Source organism: Nyctereutes procyonoides, unplaced genomic scaffold (genome assembly GCF_905146905.1).
Source record: "Nyctereutes procyonoides isolate TBG_1078 unplaced genomic scaffold, NYPRO_anot_genome, whole genome shotgun sequence".
Lineage (NCBI taxonomy): Eukaryota > Metazoa > Chordata > Mammalia > Carnivora > Canidae > Nyctereutes > Nyctereutes procyonoides.
This window is the reverse complement of record NW_026575047.1, coordinates 19,255,856-19,270,123: the sequence shown is the minus strand read 5'-3', so window position 1 is coordinate 19,270,123 and position 14,268 is coordinate 19,255,856. Positions and strand designations below refer to the sequence as shown.

At 34.0% G+C, this 14,268-nt stretch overlaps 1 protein-coding gene across 1 annotated transcript in view; it reads left to right on the top strand.

Annotated features, from left to right (window-relative positions):
* PDS5A (PDS5 cohesin associated factor A) overlaps positions 1 to 14,268 on the top strand; it is a 152,612-nt gene that overhangs the window by 108,173 nt on the left and 30,171 nt on the right. The window contains exons 20-26 of the mRNA XM_055326255.1: positions 107 to 230; positions 1,083 to 1,241; positions 3,680 to 3,748; positions 4,820 to 4,956; positions 7,614 to 7,737; positions 8,038 to 8,242; positions 8,750 to 8,864. Coding sequence (XP_055182230.1) covers positions 107 to 230; positions 1,083 to 1,241; positions 3,680 to 3,748; positions 4,820 to 4,956; positions 7,614 to 7,737; positions 8,038 to 8,242; positions 8,750 to 8,864 — 933 coding nt within the window. The remainder of the gene's footprint in view (positions 1 to 106; positions 231 to 1,082; positions 1,242 to 3,679; positions 3,749 to 4,819; positions 4,957 to 7,613; positions 7,738 to 8,037; positions 8,243 to 8,749; positions 8,865 to 14,268) is intronic.

The following is a 14,268-nucleotide window of genomic DNA, read 5'->3' as shown; positions in this document are numbered from 1 at the left end:
TCTCTATTAGCATACATCCAAACAGTTATGGGAAAGGAAAGAGAAACCAAAAGAACTACTTGTGGTATATGTTTTTTTTTTTAACTATGATATTATTTTTTTACAGGACCTTAATTCCCATTTTACATCAGAAAGCAAAGAGAGGTACTCCACATCAAGCAAAACAGGCTGTTCACTGTATACATGCCATATTCACAAATAAAGAAGTCCAGCTTGCACAGATTTTTGAGGTATATATAATATACAGGATGTGTTTGTGTTGATTTTTATTTTTATGCTGTGTGGTTTGACCAAGATAGAAGGTAGTTTTTTTTTTTTTAAGCTATTTAATCTCACCCTAGTCTATAAATTCTATGAGAGTAGGGATTCTCTCTTTCTCTTTTTTTTTTAAGTACTGTATTCTCAGCCTCTAGATCACATTATGTGTTCAAGTACTACATATAGTGGAATATTTTGTGTGTTTGTGTTAGAATATTTTACTTAATTTTAGCTTTATTGGCTCAGTGGTCCACATAACCTCAGAAAGTATAAGTAGGTAACTTTGAACTACCCAGTTTAAAGTACCTGACAACCCTACCTGAAAATTAGTCCTATTTGTCTTTTCTTATGTATAATCCTTGGCCTGATTCCACTACTAGAAAGGTACTAGGAGTAAGTAAGATAAATTAGTACTCTTATGTGTTATTATAAATTGGATATAGTATCAACAGAACCCAGTGAATGCTTATTTATGGTCATTTAAAATGTCCCTACAGGATAAGAAATCCAATAATAAAACAAGCCTATTAATGTAGGCTTTTAATGCTAATTTGATGATACAGAAATGTTCTTGTTTTTACTTCTGCCTTTTATATGTTCTTTATTTTTTTCCCCTTTCTGGGTTCTTTCAATCTTCCTGAATTTCAGTAGTTGAACTAAGAATCAAGCATCTAATATGGCTGAAGTTACTTTTGATCATATCATTAGAACAGATTTGTTTGAGCACAATAAATTTAAGAATGTCAGGAACATTTACTGTTTCCATAGAATGTCTAGATTTTTATAAAACAAAACTGGTAATTTTGACTATTTTATTTTTATAGCCACTCAGTAGGAGTCTGAATGCTGATGTACCAGAACAACTTATTACTCCGTTAGTTTCATTGGGCCACATTTCTATGTTAGCACCAGATCAATTTGCTTCCCCAATGAAATCTGTAGTAGCAAATTTTATTGTGAAAGATCTGCTAATGAATGACAGGGTAAGTTTATAATTTAATTAAATTTAGAATAATGAGGCTAAAACTGTTTATATCTTTATTACAGAAACATTTCTGCTTCTCTTTTCCTTTTCAATTATTATGTTTTCATTCCTTATTTATTTATTTAAATTTCCAAGTGACATCCTAACTTCATGTAGCTATTACAAGAACTTAACATTTAAGAAAATAAAAATGAGAACATGAGATGGATGAATCATGAAGTAAAAAATATAAGTCAAATGCTATTATCCTAACATTTGAAGGACAATTTACTGGAATGCTAGAATTTTATTTTATCAGATGTTGTTAAAAATATAAGTGGATTTTTAACTAATGTTTTGAAATATAATGACATTGCATTTTTGGCATGAGGCCCATATTCTATTTTAGTTATTGAAGTGTGTGGGTTGGTGGGTATGTGCACGTGTATGTGCGTGCATGCTAATTTATTAGCCCTGGGTTGGAGCCTGGGAATTGATAGCTTGAAAAGGCTCCCCAAGTGATTCCTGAAATACACTTCTGATTAAGAATCACTGCTTTACCAAATAGATGTAATGAAGTTTATGGCCTACTTGGTCAAGGAGTGTATGACATTCAATGCAGTGCTAATTTGTCCAGCTTACCTATTCCTTACACATGATCCAATAGTCTTGAAGCCTTCGATACCCAAACTTAGAAAGACATTTGCCAGTGCATTCCATTCTCTTTAACTTCCCCGATTTGGATGTAATAGACAAGAATGGAAGAGCATGGCTTAAGTGTCATTTCCCACTTAACATTTTTGCTGTTCTTTGCACTGTTGATAGATGTGAATAGCAACAAACGTGAAATTTAAGACACCTCTTAGATACCTAGATTGTAGTTTAAGGTGGCTCTTTTTTGTTGTTTGTGTGGTAAAATTTTATATATAATATAAACTTTTGGCATTTTTGCCATTTTAAAGTGTACAATTCACTTACATTAATACACCAGCATTCCTATATTTGTTGTTGGGTTGGTGTATTTGTTTTGTTTTTTAAAAAACAAGTTTAATACCGTGTACACCTACTGTATACCCAGGAAAGCCAAACAGCTCTCCAAAATGACCCAAACCACCACCTAAAATATGTACCCACATTGTTGTGAAACTGTCACCACCATTTTCTCAAAACCTTTTTTTTTTTCCCTCAAAACATTTCAATCTCAGACAGAGACTCTGTATTCATTAACCAGTAATCCCCATGGTTTCCTTCCCACAGCCTCTGGTAACCTCTGTTGTACTTCTGACTTTGAATTTGCCTCTTCTAGATGCCTCTTATCATACAATATTTGTCCTTTTGTGCCTGGCATATTTCACTTAGCATCATGACTTCAAAGTTCATTTGTATTATGTATCAGAAGTTCATTTTATGCAAAATAATGTATGTATAGCCTACATTTTGTTTATTCATCTGTTGATGGACAGTTGGGTTTCTTCCCACCTTTTGACTTTTGTAAATAATGCTGATCTGAACATTTGTGACCTTGTTTTCAGATCTTTTTGGTATATACTAAGGAATGGAATTGCTGAGTCACTTGGTCATTCTTTGTTAAACTTTTTGAGGGACCACCACACTATCTTCCACAGTGACTGTACCATTTTGCGTTCCCACTATCAAGGCACAAGTCTTCCAATTTCTTCACGTCTTTGCCAATGCTTACTCTTTTCTGTGTTTTTGATAATGGCCTTTCTAGTGGATGTGAAGTAGTATCTTGTGGTTAGGGTTTGTGTTTCTTCCCCTAATGACTAACAATGTAGAAGGTTGTTTTTGTTTTTGTTTTCCCATGTGCTTTTATGCATTTGTGTATCTTCTTTGGACATTTAAAGTCCTTTGCATGCTTTTAATTGGGTTGTTTATTGTTGCTGAGTTGTAAGAATTTTTTGTATATTCTGAATATTAAACCCTTGTCAGATATTTGTCAAATCAAAGATCATGAAGATTTTCCCCTGTATCATCTTCTTAGGATTTTAATAGTTTTAGCTCTTAAATTAATAGATCTTTGATCTATAACTCTATATTGAGTTAATTTTTGTGTTAGGTCATCTTTTTTTTTTTTTTTTTTTTTTTGCTTGTGGATATCCAGTTTTTCCAGTCCATTTGTTGAAGTAATTGGTCTTAACCTTGTTAAAAATCAATTGGCCATATATGTGAGGGTTTTTCTGGGTTCTCTGTTTCATTCCATTGGTCTATATGGCCATATATGTCAGTACCATCCATTTTGTCTTAATTACTATAAATTTGTAGTAAGTTTTGAAATCAGGAAGATCAAGTCCTCCAACTTTGTTCTTCTTTTTCAAGTTCTGGTGACTTTCCTCTAGGTTTCCTAGAGCACTGCATTGTTCGGCATGAAAAACTTAATGAAGGAAACCTTAAAATTGCTTTTGTTTTTAAGAGTTAAATATATTCAATTGTCTATAGTCAACAGGTGAGAAGAATGGAAAATTATGGTCTCCAGATGAAGAGGTTTCCCCCGAAGTACTAGCAAAGGTAAATTTGTATAGGCCTTGATAACTTTTGTGTTGCATGAAGTACTTATTTTTAAATCAAGGTTATGTTTCTCAAAGAAATTGTAGTCCTCATTGAGTTGTTTACATATAGATACATGTCAGCATCTTCTGTAGAACTTACTGCTTGCTAAATTTCAGTGAGGCTGTTTTACACAGAAATTTGTGGAATGTTGATGCTCAGAAGCATCTCAGATCTAACCTCAGTACAACTCTCTACAAAAATAGGAATATTAACTTGGCAAAACAGATGCTTGTCATCAAATTGGTAACTTTAGATACATACAAAATTACTTCAGTAAAGGTAATTTTTAAAGTGTAATATTGGGATTGAAGCAAGACTCATTTGTTATCATCTTCATTGATAATGTTTTTCACCCTTTGTAGCTTCCTAGTCGTGTTCCATCCATTCCTTTTTCCTTTTTATGATAAATACCGTAAATAGCACCTAGATCCTTTAGCTATTTCATGTGTATTGGTAGCGTTCTTTTGAGTATAAATTTCCAAGTAATTATGACCACAAATAATTATGCAATCTCCTAGTTTTTAAATCAGGATAGTCAGATAGAATCAGACTTAATGATTTCTTCAAGATAGTTCTTGCAGTACTTATAAAAAAATTAACGTCTATCTAAATAGCTCATTTTAATCACTATACTAGGTATAGTTTAAAAAGTTATTTTTAAACAATGTATTTTCAAACAATTTGAAAATCTTGGACAAGTGTGAAAAGCCTGGGTTCACAAGCCAGAGTTTAGGCAAATTATCCATCGTAGTAATGTGTCTCATTGCCTTATCTATTGGAAATAAAAACACTTGCCTTGTAAGCTTGCTTGGGACATCAAATAAGTTAATGTACAGTTCTGGGAAAAGTGCATATTATAGATTAAACAGAATAAATATTCTTACTGTTATCGTTATCCTACAGACATGTTTAATAAAACATGTCTACCAGCAATTAAGCAACCTCACTAATCTAATTGACATAAATTAATCTTCCATCTAATTGGAATTTTAAGTTCCTTTCTTTTTTTAGCATGTTAATATTTTATAGGTACAGGCAATTAAACTTCTGGTAAGGTGGCTGTTGGGTATGAAAAACAACCAGTCTAAATCTGCCAATTCAACTCTTCGATTATTATCAGCGATGTTGGTTAGTGAGGGTGACCTGACAGAGCAAAAGAGGATCAGGTGAGATCTTTCTTCCTTTCCAATTTTTACAGCTCAAAATGTTGGTAGAACTTACATAGGAACTATTTACCTAATTAATATTGAATGTTGTACTATATGCTTCAGGATCAGAATTTTTTTTAAAATATTTTATTTAAATTCAGTTTGCCAACACTCAGGATCAGATCTAATATACTCACTTGGGGTTTTCATCTCAATGATGGAATGTTTCTTTTCACTTTTAAAGACCAGATTTTTCTAGTAAATGTTTAGTTGTAATCATTATATGTTATAGTTGGCTTCAAAATTTAGTTTACTTAAGCAAATATCTGTTGAAATACTACTCTTTTCAAAACACCATGAAAAGCATTGCAGCAAAAACAAATAAGATTCAGTTCCTACCTTTTGCCCTGTAGTATAATGATTGAATAAGTAGAGTGACTTGGTACTATGAAAGGAATACAAGCTTCAGTGGAGGGGTTTAAAGGAGGAAAAGTTACAGCCTTTCTGGTGGTTTGCAAAAGATTAAAACAGGGTTCTGTGAATGAGAAAAACAAATTGTTTCCATTTCTACACATTTTCACTGTTTTGGAAATCACCATTTCTTCTTTCTATTCATTTTAAGATGAAACTAAAAACAAATTTTTCATGATCGTATTTGTTTCAAATTCTTGACTTAAGGGTCCAGGAGTACCAACAGATAAAACTATAGAATTCTACTTGTGATGTGTTCCTCCTTTAAAATGTGTTATTACAGGTTACATTTAACATAAATTTAAATTTATGCATTCATTATTTATTGAGCACTGTCATCCTAGGTACTGCTGTGCTTTTTTTAAAGGTATAAAATCTCTCCTTCCAAGAATATGCATTCAGTGAGGAGATTTGGAAATGAGCAAATTATAGTAGAGATGCTGAATGCTTTGATAAACTGAAGAAAACCATGGAAAATTATCTTAATCATAGAATAAGCCAAGGGTAGTTTTTGTAGGAACAGATTAGAAGATTAGAGCCGAGTTAGGGATAATGAGAAGTTTTGTATTTGGGGAAACTATGGCAAAGGCTTAATAATGAGCTCTTAGAAATCAGTGATAAATAGGCAGGATCCCCAATAGAGATAGAGACTATAAATTATCAGTTTACCTTTTAAAAAACGTTTAGCATCACTAAATACATTAAATACAGCTTAAACTTAGCAATACCTCTTGCCTCTCAAATCAGCAAAAATATTTTTTAAAGTAATCACTTTTTTTTTTCATGGGTTCAGAGTAATGGGTCTCCTCATTACTCCTTTGAACATAAATTGGCACAGTCTTGGCTGGATAGTTTGGCGTTTTGTGTCTAGATCTTTATAAATGTTACCATTTTGACTTTTTATACTCATGAAATAAAGGAATCTTACGAATACATATATATAGACATGTTCTTTTCATCATTGTTTATCATCATAGAAAATAGGCAAATGGTTAATTGTGGAACACACATAAATCATGAAATAATTAGGCAAGTCTTAATTAGGTATTACATATCCCATGGTTTAACTTGGGCTCTAGAATCAGGAACTTCTACAACTCTACACTCCCATTTACTAGCTGTGTGAACTTATATAAACCACTTTTCTAAGCCTCAATTTCCTCATCCTACAGAGTGAAAATTAAATGAGAAAAAGCCTGTGACAGTTTCACACACTGACTAGCACAGACTTAAGCACCCAGATGGTAGTTACTTTTTTTTAATTCCTGAATTGTCTCAGAAGCCATTTGAAGTTCCCTCAAGAATATCAATGTTCACTTTGATAATCCTATTGTCCAAGAGTGCCATGTTTTCTCCTCTTGTATGCTAATGATGGACTCCGACAGCTTTCCACATTTCCTGAAGTCTTCAAAATGTCATAACCATAGTATGTTTCACATAGAAGTTGAAATAAAACTGTCCTTTCATCCCATTCATTGTCACATTTTACCATTTAGGTAATAAACTACTGGGCATACTGGGCTGGGCTGGGCTGGGAATGCTGGACTTCCTTTTTTTTTTTTTTTTTTTTTTGCTACAAACAAAGTCTGCCCCAGAGATTAGTAGCCCAGATAGATACTGGCTCTCATTCCCATATTCTTTCCTTTTAGATATTTTTCTGATACCTCCTCTTCTGTAGTGTAAATCAACTCCTAATTGCTGGCCCTTCTATTTCATCAGACGTATAGGCTTAAGCTAGATTTCGGGGGGGGGGGGCGGCGGCGCGTGTGTGTGTATGCGTATGCATGTGTATGTACATGCATTTAAAAACTAAGGAAATATGGGTGATTTAATCAAGTTTTCTACAATGAATGTGTATTCCTCTTAAAATGAGGAATACTGTTCCTGATGTAAATGGTTCTTACTGACTTTGGAATTAGTGTTAAGTTGTGATCCTAAGCGGAGCTGCTTGGCTGTGGTAGAGGATCTACACTAGAACATAACTAAAAATGAAGATAAATAAATTTGTCATTAGTCACAATGATTTGAACCTTTTTCCTTGCGTTGAGTTCAAGGACTCAAAGTAGTTTTCCCAGATATTTGTACATTATGTCAATTTAAGCATAAATTATACTAAAGACATTAACACTCAAAAAGGGATCAAAACATTGTTGTGAATGATAATGGTTATAGGAAATGTTTATTTCTTTTTTGTTTGTTTATAGTAAATCTGATATGTCTCGCTTGCGATTAGCTGCTGGTAGTGCCATAATGAAGCTTGCTCAGGAACCTTGTTACCATGAAATTATAACTCCAGAACAGTTTCAGCTCTGTGCACTTGTTATTAATGTAAGTACTCCTCTTATTTTTGTCAATCACTTGGCCTTCAAAGTTAAATACATTTACTTTCTGTGGATACAGTTCCATTTGCTGTGTGCACAAAAGGAATTGCTATTACAACTATTCTAAGTATCTTCTAAGTATTGTTTTTTAATTCTCCAGTATAATTACCATTATTTTTTAAATGAAGGCATTTGAAACAAACTGCTCTTTATGTTTGCCAGTTTTTTTCTTAACTAGGTTATTTTGTCATGATTTTAAAAGTACTAACATTTTTATTTAAGTATTTATGGTTTTGTGCTGCTGTAGGATGAGTGCTACCAAGTAAGGCAGATATTTGCCCAGAAGTTGCATAAAGCTCTCGTGAAGTTACTGTTGCCATTGGAATATATGGCGATCTTTGCCTTGTGTGCCAAAGATCCTGTGAAGGAGAGAAGAGCACATGCACGACAGTGTTTACTAAAAAATATCAGTATACGCAGGGAGTACATTAAACAGAACCCCATGGCTACTGGTAAGTAATTTTGAAAGTTCCCAGTGTGCCAGTGTATCTTGTCAGTATATCAATTTGTAGGTGGGGTTTATTTCATATATTTCCATTGTAGTGTATTTATAATAACACCATAATTTTTGTAGAATGCTATTCCTGTAGTTGTGATATACTTAATGTCTAAAATCCTGGTTTCTCAGTCCTATTTATAGTGTAAAAACACTGTTTAGGGAAATTGCATTTTTCTTAGGGAATTAGCAGTGTGGCTTGATTTAAATACTTTGCTCCGGTGTCAGAGAATAAAGAAGTATTTTCCCAGCTTTACCAAGGTCCCACTGTATAGTCTCAAATTATCCTTTTGGCTTTAATAGCTTTCAACACTGACATGTATTTCAGTATCATCTAGATGGCATGTTGCCTCTAATTTTAAATAATTGAGGAAAAAGATGGAAACTGAAGTAGAATGCAAACTAGAGAGGGATTTTATAACAGCTGTTATTATTATTGTTAATAATAATGTTTTCACTTTAGAGAAATTACTATCACTGTTGCCTGAATATGTAGTTCCATACATGATTCACCTGCTAGCCCATGATCCAGATTTTACAAGATCACAAGATGTTGATCAGCTTCGTGATATTAAAGAGTAAGTCGTATTGATTTTCAAGAATTTTAAAAATTATTTTTACTTATTGATAAGATGAAATTTTTTTGTATTACTATTCCCATTAGAATAAAAACTCCTTTGTAGTGTTATTTATTATAAGTTCCATCTTACAAAATTTTTCTTATCTGACAAGTTCTTTCTGATTCTTTTGTTTCCTGTTTGCAATTAGCTGAGTCTTTGAAATAGGTTGGTTTGGTTATTTTAGTGTTTATATTATTTTTACTATTTGTATTAAGATGGTTGTAAGTTACCTCATTTCAATAATTTAGAAAGCCACGTAGTAAAATTTTTTTCCTTGAAGCTGAACTTTCAAACTCAAAAGATAATGCCTTAAAAATGTACATGTACAAAAATATATATACATATTCTGTGGCAAGATTATGGTAATACAAAATTAAGTTTGTTAACACCAGTCACAGATTTGTATCTAGTGGAAAGACGGCAAGTAAACAATAATTAAAAAACACTGTTGAAGAAGTGTTATTTATGTAAAATAGGACTTTACATGATAGAGTGAAAGAGTGAGAGGCAGCCTAAGTTTGCCTACAAATGACCTCCAAGAAACTTTTTTTTTTAACAGAAAAACAAGAATTGATTTATTTTCCTTTTAAATCTCACACCACAACATTTTACTGAAGTGAAGTGATTTTTTTTTGAAGTGAAGTGATTTTAATCTACAGATACAAAGACTAAGTGATACTCAGAATATTTTTTACAAGTTTAATTTTAAAATAGATTTGAATTCACAACAGGTCCTACAGTGATTTCAATAAATCAGGCACTCCAGAACACAATGTGGAAGTGTAACAATTATGTGATGACTTTTTTTTTGTGTGTGTGATGACTTCTTAATAGTCCAAGGGTATAAAGACCTTTGAAAGAAATTAGTTCTTCTGGGGGATCCCTGGATAGCTCAGCGGTTTAGTGCCTGCCTTCAGCCCAGGGTGTGGTCCTGGAGTCCGGGATCGAGTCCCACATCAGGCTCCCTGCATGGAGCCTGCTTCTCCCTCTGCCTGTGTCTCTGCCTCTCTGCCTCTCTCTCTCTCTCTGTGTCTCTCATGAATAAATAAATAAAATCTTTAAAAAAAAAAAAAAGAAAGAAATTAGTTCTTCTACAGTATTAACTCCGAAAAGCTATTCTCCTTTATAGATGACAACATTATTGTCAGTTTCATATACTTCTACTTTATAAAGAACTCCCAGAGGAAGAAATTTCTGGAGGTTTTCCCAGATATATATAGCTACATTTTCTGTCGTGCTTACAGCATCTGCAAAGCATGGCACATCCAGATCCAGATTCTAATGATCAAGGGCCTTCATAATTGTCTCCTCCATGTACTCTTTGAGGTCATCAAATTCATAACCATTCCTGTAATTTGACCAGTCTTTATAATTGTGCCCATAGTCATTTGGATTATTTAATTTCCCAAACGTTTTCAGGTTTTCTTCATTACTCAGAGATTTGCTGAGGAAATCTTGCACTGAGGAAGACAAGGTGGGACAGTTGTGCCCGGCAGCGACCACATTGATTGCCTTGCCTCCAACCTTCAAGAAACTTTAAACCAATATTTACTTTCTCTTCTGTTACTATGATTTTGCTTTGTACTCTTAAATTGTAAGCTTCAACTTGTATTTAAAAGTATTAAGATTTTTGTATGTGTGACCTTATTCCTGATCTTATTTAAGGATATAATCAACATTTATCTCTGCCTCCTGCAGCTTTCATTACTGAAAACATGTCAATATCTTTTTTTTTTTTAAGATTTTATTTATTTATTCATGAGAGACACAGAGAGAAAGAGGCAGAGACACAGGCAGAGGGAGAAGCAGGTCTCCATGCAGGGAACCTGATGCGGGACTCAATCCAGGGTCTCCAGGATCATGCCCTGGGCCTAAGGCAGACGCGCAACCACTGAGCCACCCAGGTGTCCCAAAATGTGTCAATATCTTAATTGAAAGAGATGTTATATCTTGTCCAACATTACTGTTAAGCACTGGGTCATGCTCCTTACATTTTGAAGTCTTGTCATTTCATTGTTACTTCCAATACATCATTCTAGTAGTATTGTCTATTCCAAATGCTTGAAAATAAGTCTGCATTTTTATTTTATCTTTTATTTTTTAAAAAAGATTTTATTTATTTATTCATGATAGAGAGAGAGAGAGAGAGAGAGAGACGCAGAGACACAGGCAGAGGGAGAATCAGGCTCCATGCTGGGAGTCTGATGCGGGACTTGATCCCGGGACTTCAGGATTGCGCTCTGGGCCAAGGGCAGGCACTAAACTGCTGAGCCACCCAGGGATCCCCAAGTCTGCATTTTTTTTTTAAGATTTATTTATTTATTTATGATAGAGAGAAACAGACAGGAGGAGGGAGAAGCAGGCTCCATGCTGGGATCCCGACGTGGGACTCGATCCTGGGACTCCAGGATCATGCCCTGGGCCAAAGGCAGGCGCTAAACCACTGAGCCACCCAGGGATCCCCAATCTGCATTTTTAAAAATAATTTTCTTTAAGGTTTTTAGTTGATCTGTATTTTAGGAAGCCACATAATTAGGTTCTAGTCCCAGCTGTGTAATTAAATACTTCTCTGTCCCTCAATTGTACCTATAAAATGCAGGAGATAAAATAGTTAATTCCCATAATGTCTTCCAGTTCTTCAGGTTTATTTTGTAAATATTTACATTTGTATTTACAAATTTTTTTCATTAAAAACCTTTAGTTGGGGGTTTCCCAGAAAGCACTTCCATAAAATGAAAGCATGATGTTTGTGTTTGCCTAGAACACAAAGTCTGTGTTAGAGGACATTTCAGCGTATTTCAGGTTCAAAGCAGTCATGGAAGTAGGATTAAAATTAAGAGAGATAACTGTTGTGAAAAGAATATTGACGTACAAGGGATCCCTGGGTGGCGCAGCGGTTCGGCGCCTGCCTTTGGCTCAGGGCGCGATCCTGGAGACCGGGATCGAGTCCCATGTCAGGCTCCCGGTGCATGGAGCCTGCTTCTCCCTCTGCCTCCCTCTCTCTCTCTCTCTCTCTCTCTCTCTCTCTCTCTCTCTCTGACTATCATAAATAAAAAAAAAAAATTAAAAAAATAAAAGTTTAAAAAAAAAAGAATATTGACGTACAAGAAGTCATTGGAGTTAGAATTGAAATCACTGGCACATATTTTTTTGTTCTGTCTAGCGAGCAACATTTTTTAGTATCTTTAAACAGTTATTTTTAAGTTACCATGTAATTTGAAGTATTAATAATATTTTTTCTTTTCTTTTTTTTTTAATTTATTTATTTATGATAGTCACAGAGAGAGAGAGGGAGAGGCAGAGACATAGGCAGAGGGAGAAGCAGGCTCCATGCACTGGGAGCCCGATGTGGGACTCAATCCCGGGTCTCCAGGATCGTGCCCTGGGCCAAAGGCAGGCGCTAAACCGCTGTTCCACCCAGGGATCCCCCTAAATAATATTTTTTCAAACTGGTTTTTAACATTGTGGAAGTTATTAACTTACTATTGTGTCACTATTTGCTTTGGCTCTTCAGAGTCTTTCACATAAATTTTTAGAATTATTTCTTCAAGTTCTGTGAAAAATGCAGAATTTTTTTTTTAAGATTTTATTTATTTATTCGTGAGAGAGGCAGAGAGAGAAACAGGCTCCATGCAGGGAGCCTGATGTGGTACTTGATCCCAGGACTCCAGGATCACACCCTGGGCCAAAGGCAGGCGCTAAACCACTGAGCCACCCAGGTGTCCCCTGAAAAATGCAGAATTGATAAGGATTACATTGAATCTACACATTGCTTTGAGATAGTATGGATATTTTAACAATATTCTTCCCACCCATGAACATAGAATATCTTTCCATTTTTGCATTTTTCAATATCTTTCATTAATGTCTTACAGTTTTCAATATATAAATCTTTCATCTTCTTGGCTAACTATATTCCTAGATGTTAGGAATTCTGGGTGTACTTATAAATGGGAATATTTTCTTAATTTCTATTCTGATAATTATTAGTGTAAAAAATACAACATATTTTTGTGTATTTTGTATCTGCAACTTTATTGAATTTAATAGTTCTAACAGTTTTTTTTATGAAGTCTTGAGTATTTTTTGTATGTAATATCTCACCTGCAAATAATAACAGTTTTACTTCTTTCCAATTTGGATGCCTTTTTTTTTTTCTTGCCTAATTGTTCTGGCTGAGATTTCTAATACTCTGTTGAATAAAAGTGGTAAAGAGTGGAAAAAACGGACATTCTTGTCTTACTCCTGATCTTAGAGGAAAATCTTTCAGCTCTTTACCATTGAGTATGTTATATGTGCTCTTTATTATCTTGATGTATGTTCCCTCTATACCTACTTTGTTGAGAGTTTTTATCATAAAATGATACTGAATTTTGTCATTTACTTTTTCTGCATCTATTGAGATCATTGTATAATTTTTACCCTTCATTTTGTTAATGTGGTATATACTACATTGATTCATTTGTGGATGCTGAACTATCTTTGAATCTCTGTAATTAATCCCACTCAGTCATGGTATATGATTCTTTTAATGTACTGTTGAATTCAGTTCGCTAATATTTTGGAGAGAATTTTTACGTCTATGTTCATCAGGGATATTGGCCTCTAGCTTTTCTTTTTTGTGGCATCCTTGTCTGGTTTGGGTAACAGGGTAGTGCTGGCCTTGTGAAATGTTTTGGAAGAGTTTCCTCTTTTCTGGATGAATTTGAGGATTGGTATTAATTCTTCCTTGAGCATTGGTAGAATTCACCAGGGAAACCATATGGTTCTAGACTTTTGTTTTTTGGGTGGTTTTCAAGTACTGTTTCTGTCTTCTTACTAGTAATTGGTCTTTCAGATTTTGTATTTCTCCATGATCCAGTCTTGGTTAATTTACATATTTCTAGGAAGTTATCCATTTCTTCTAGGTTGTTCCGTTTGTTTGCATATGAGTTTTCATAGCATTCTGTTATGATCCTTTGTATTCTGTGATATCAGTCATAACATCTCTTTCATTTGTAATTTTTTTGAGTAGTCTTTTTTTCTTAGTCTGGCTCAGTTTTTCAAAGAAACAGTTCTTAGTCTCATCAAGAGATTGATTTTTTTTTCCTATTGTTATTTTAGTCGATTTCATTTATTTCTTCCCTAAATTTTGTTATTTCCTTACTTTTACAAACTTTGGCCTTAATTTGTTCTCTTTTTCCCCCTTCTTTAAGGTGTAAACTTAGTTTGTTTCTGGAGGTAGGCATTTATTGCTATCAACTTCACTGTTAGAACTTCCTTGTTAGATGCTTTTGCTGCATCCTATAAATTTTGTTATGTTACATTTCTATCTTTGTCTCAAGGTATATATCCTTTATTTCTCTTTTGATTTTTTTCCTGA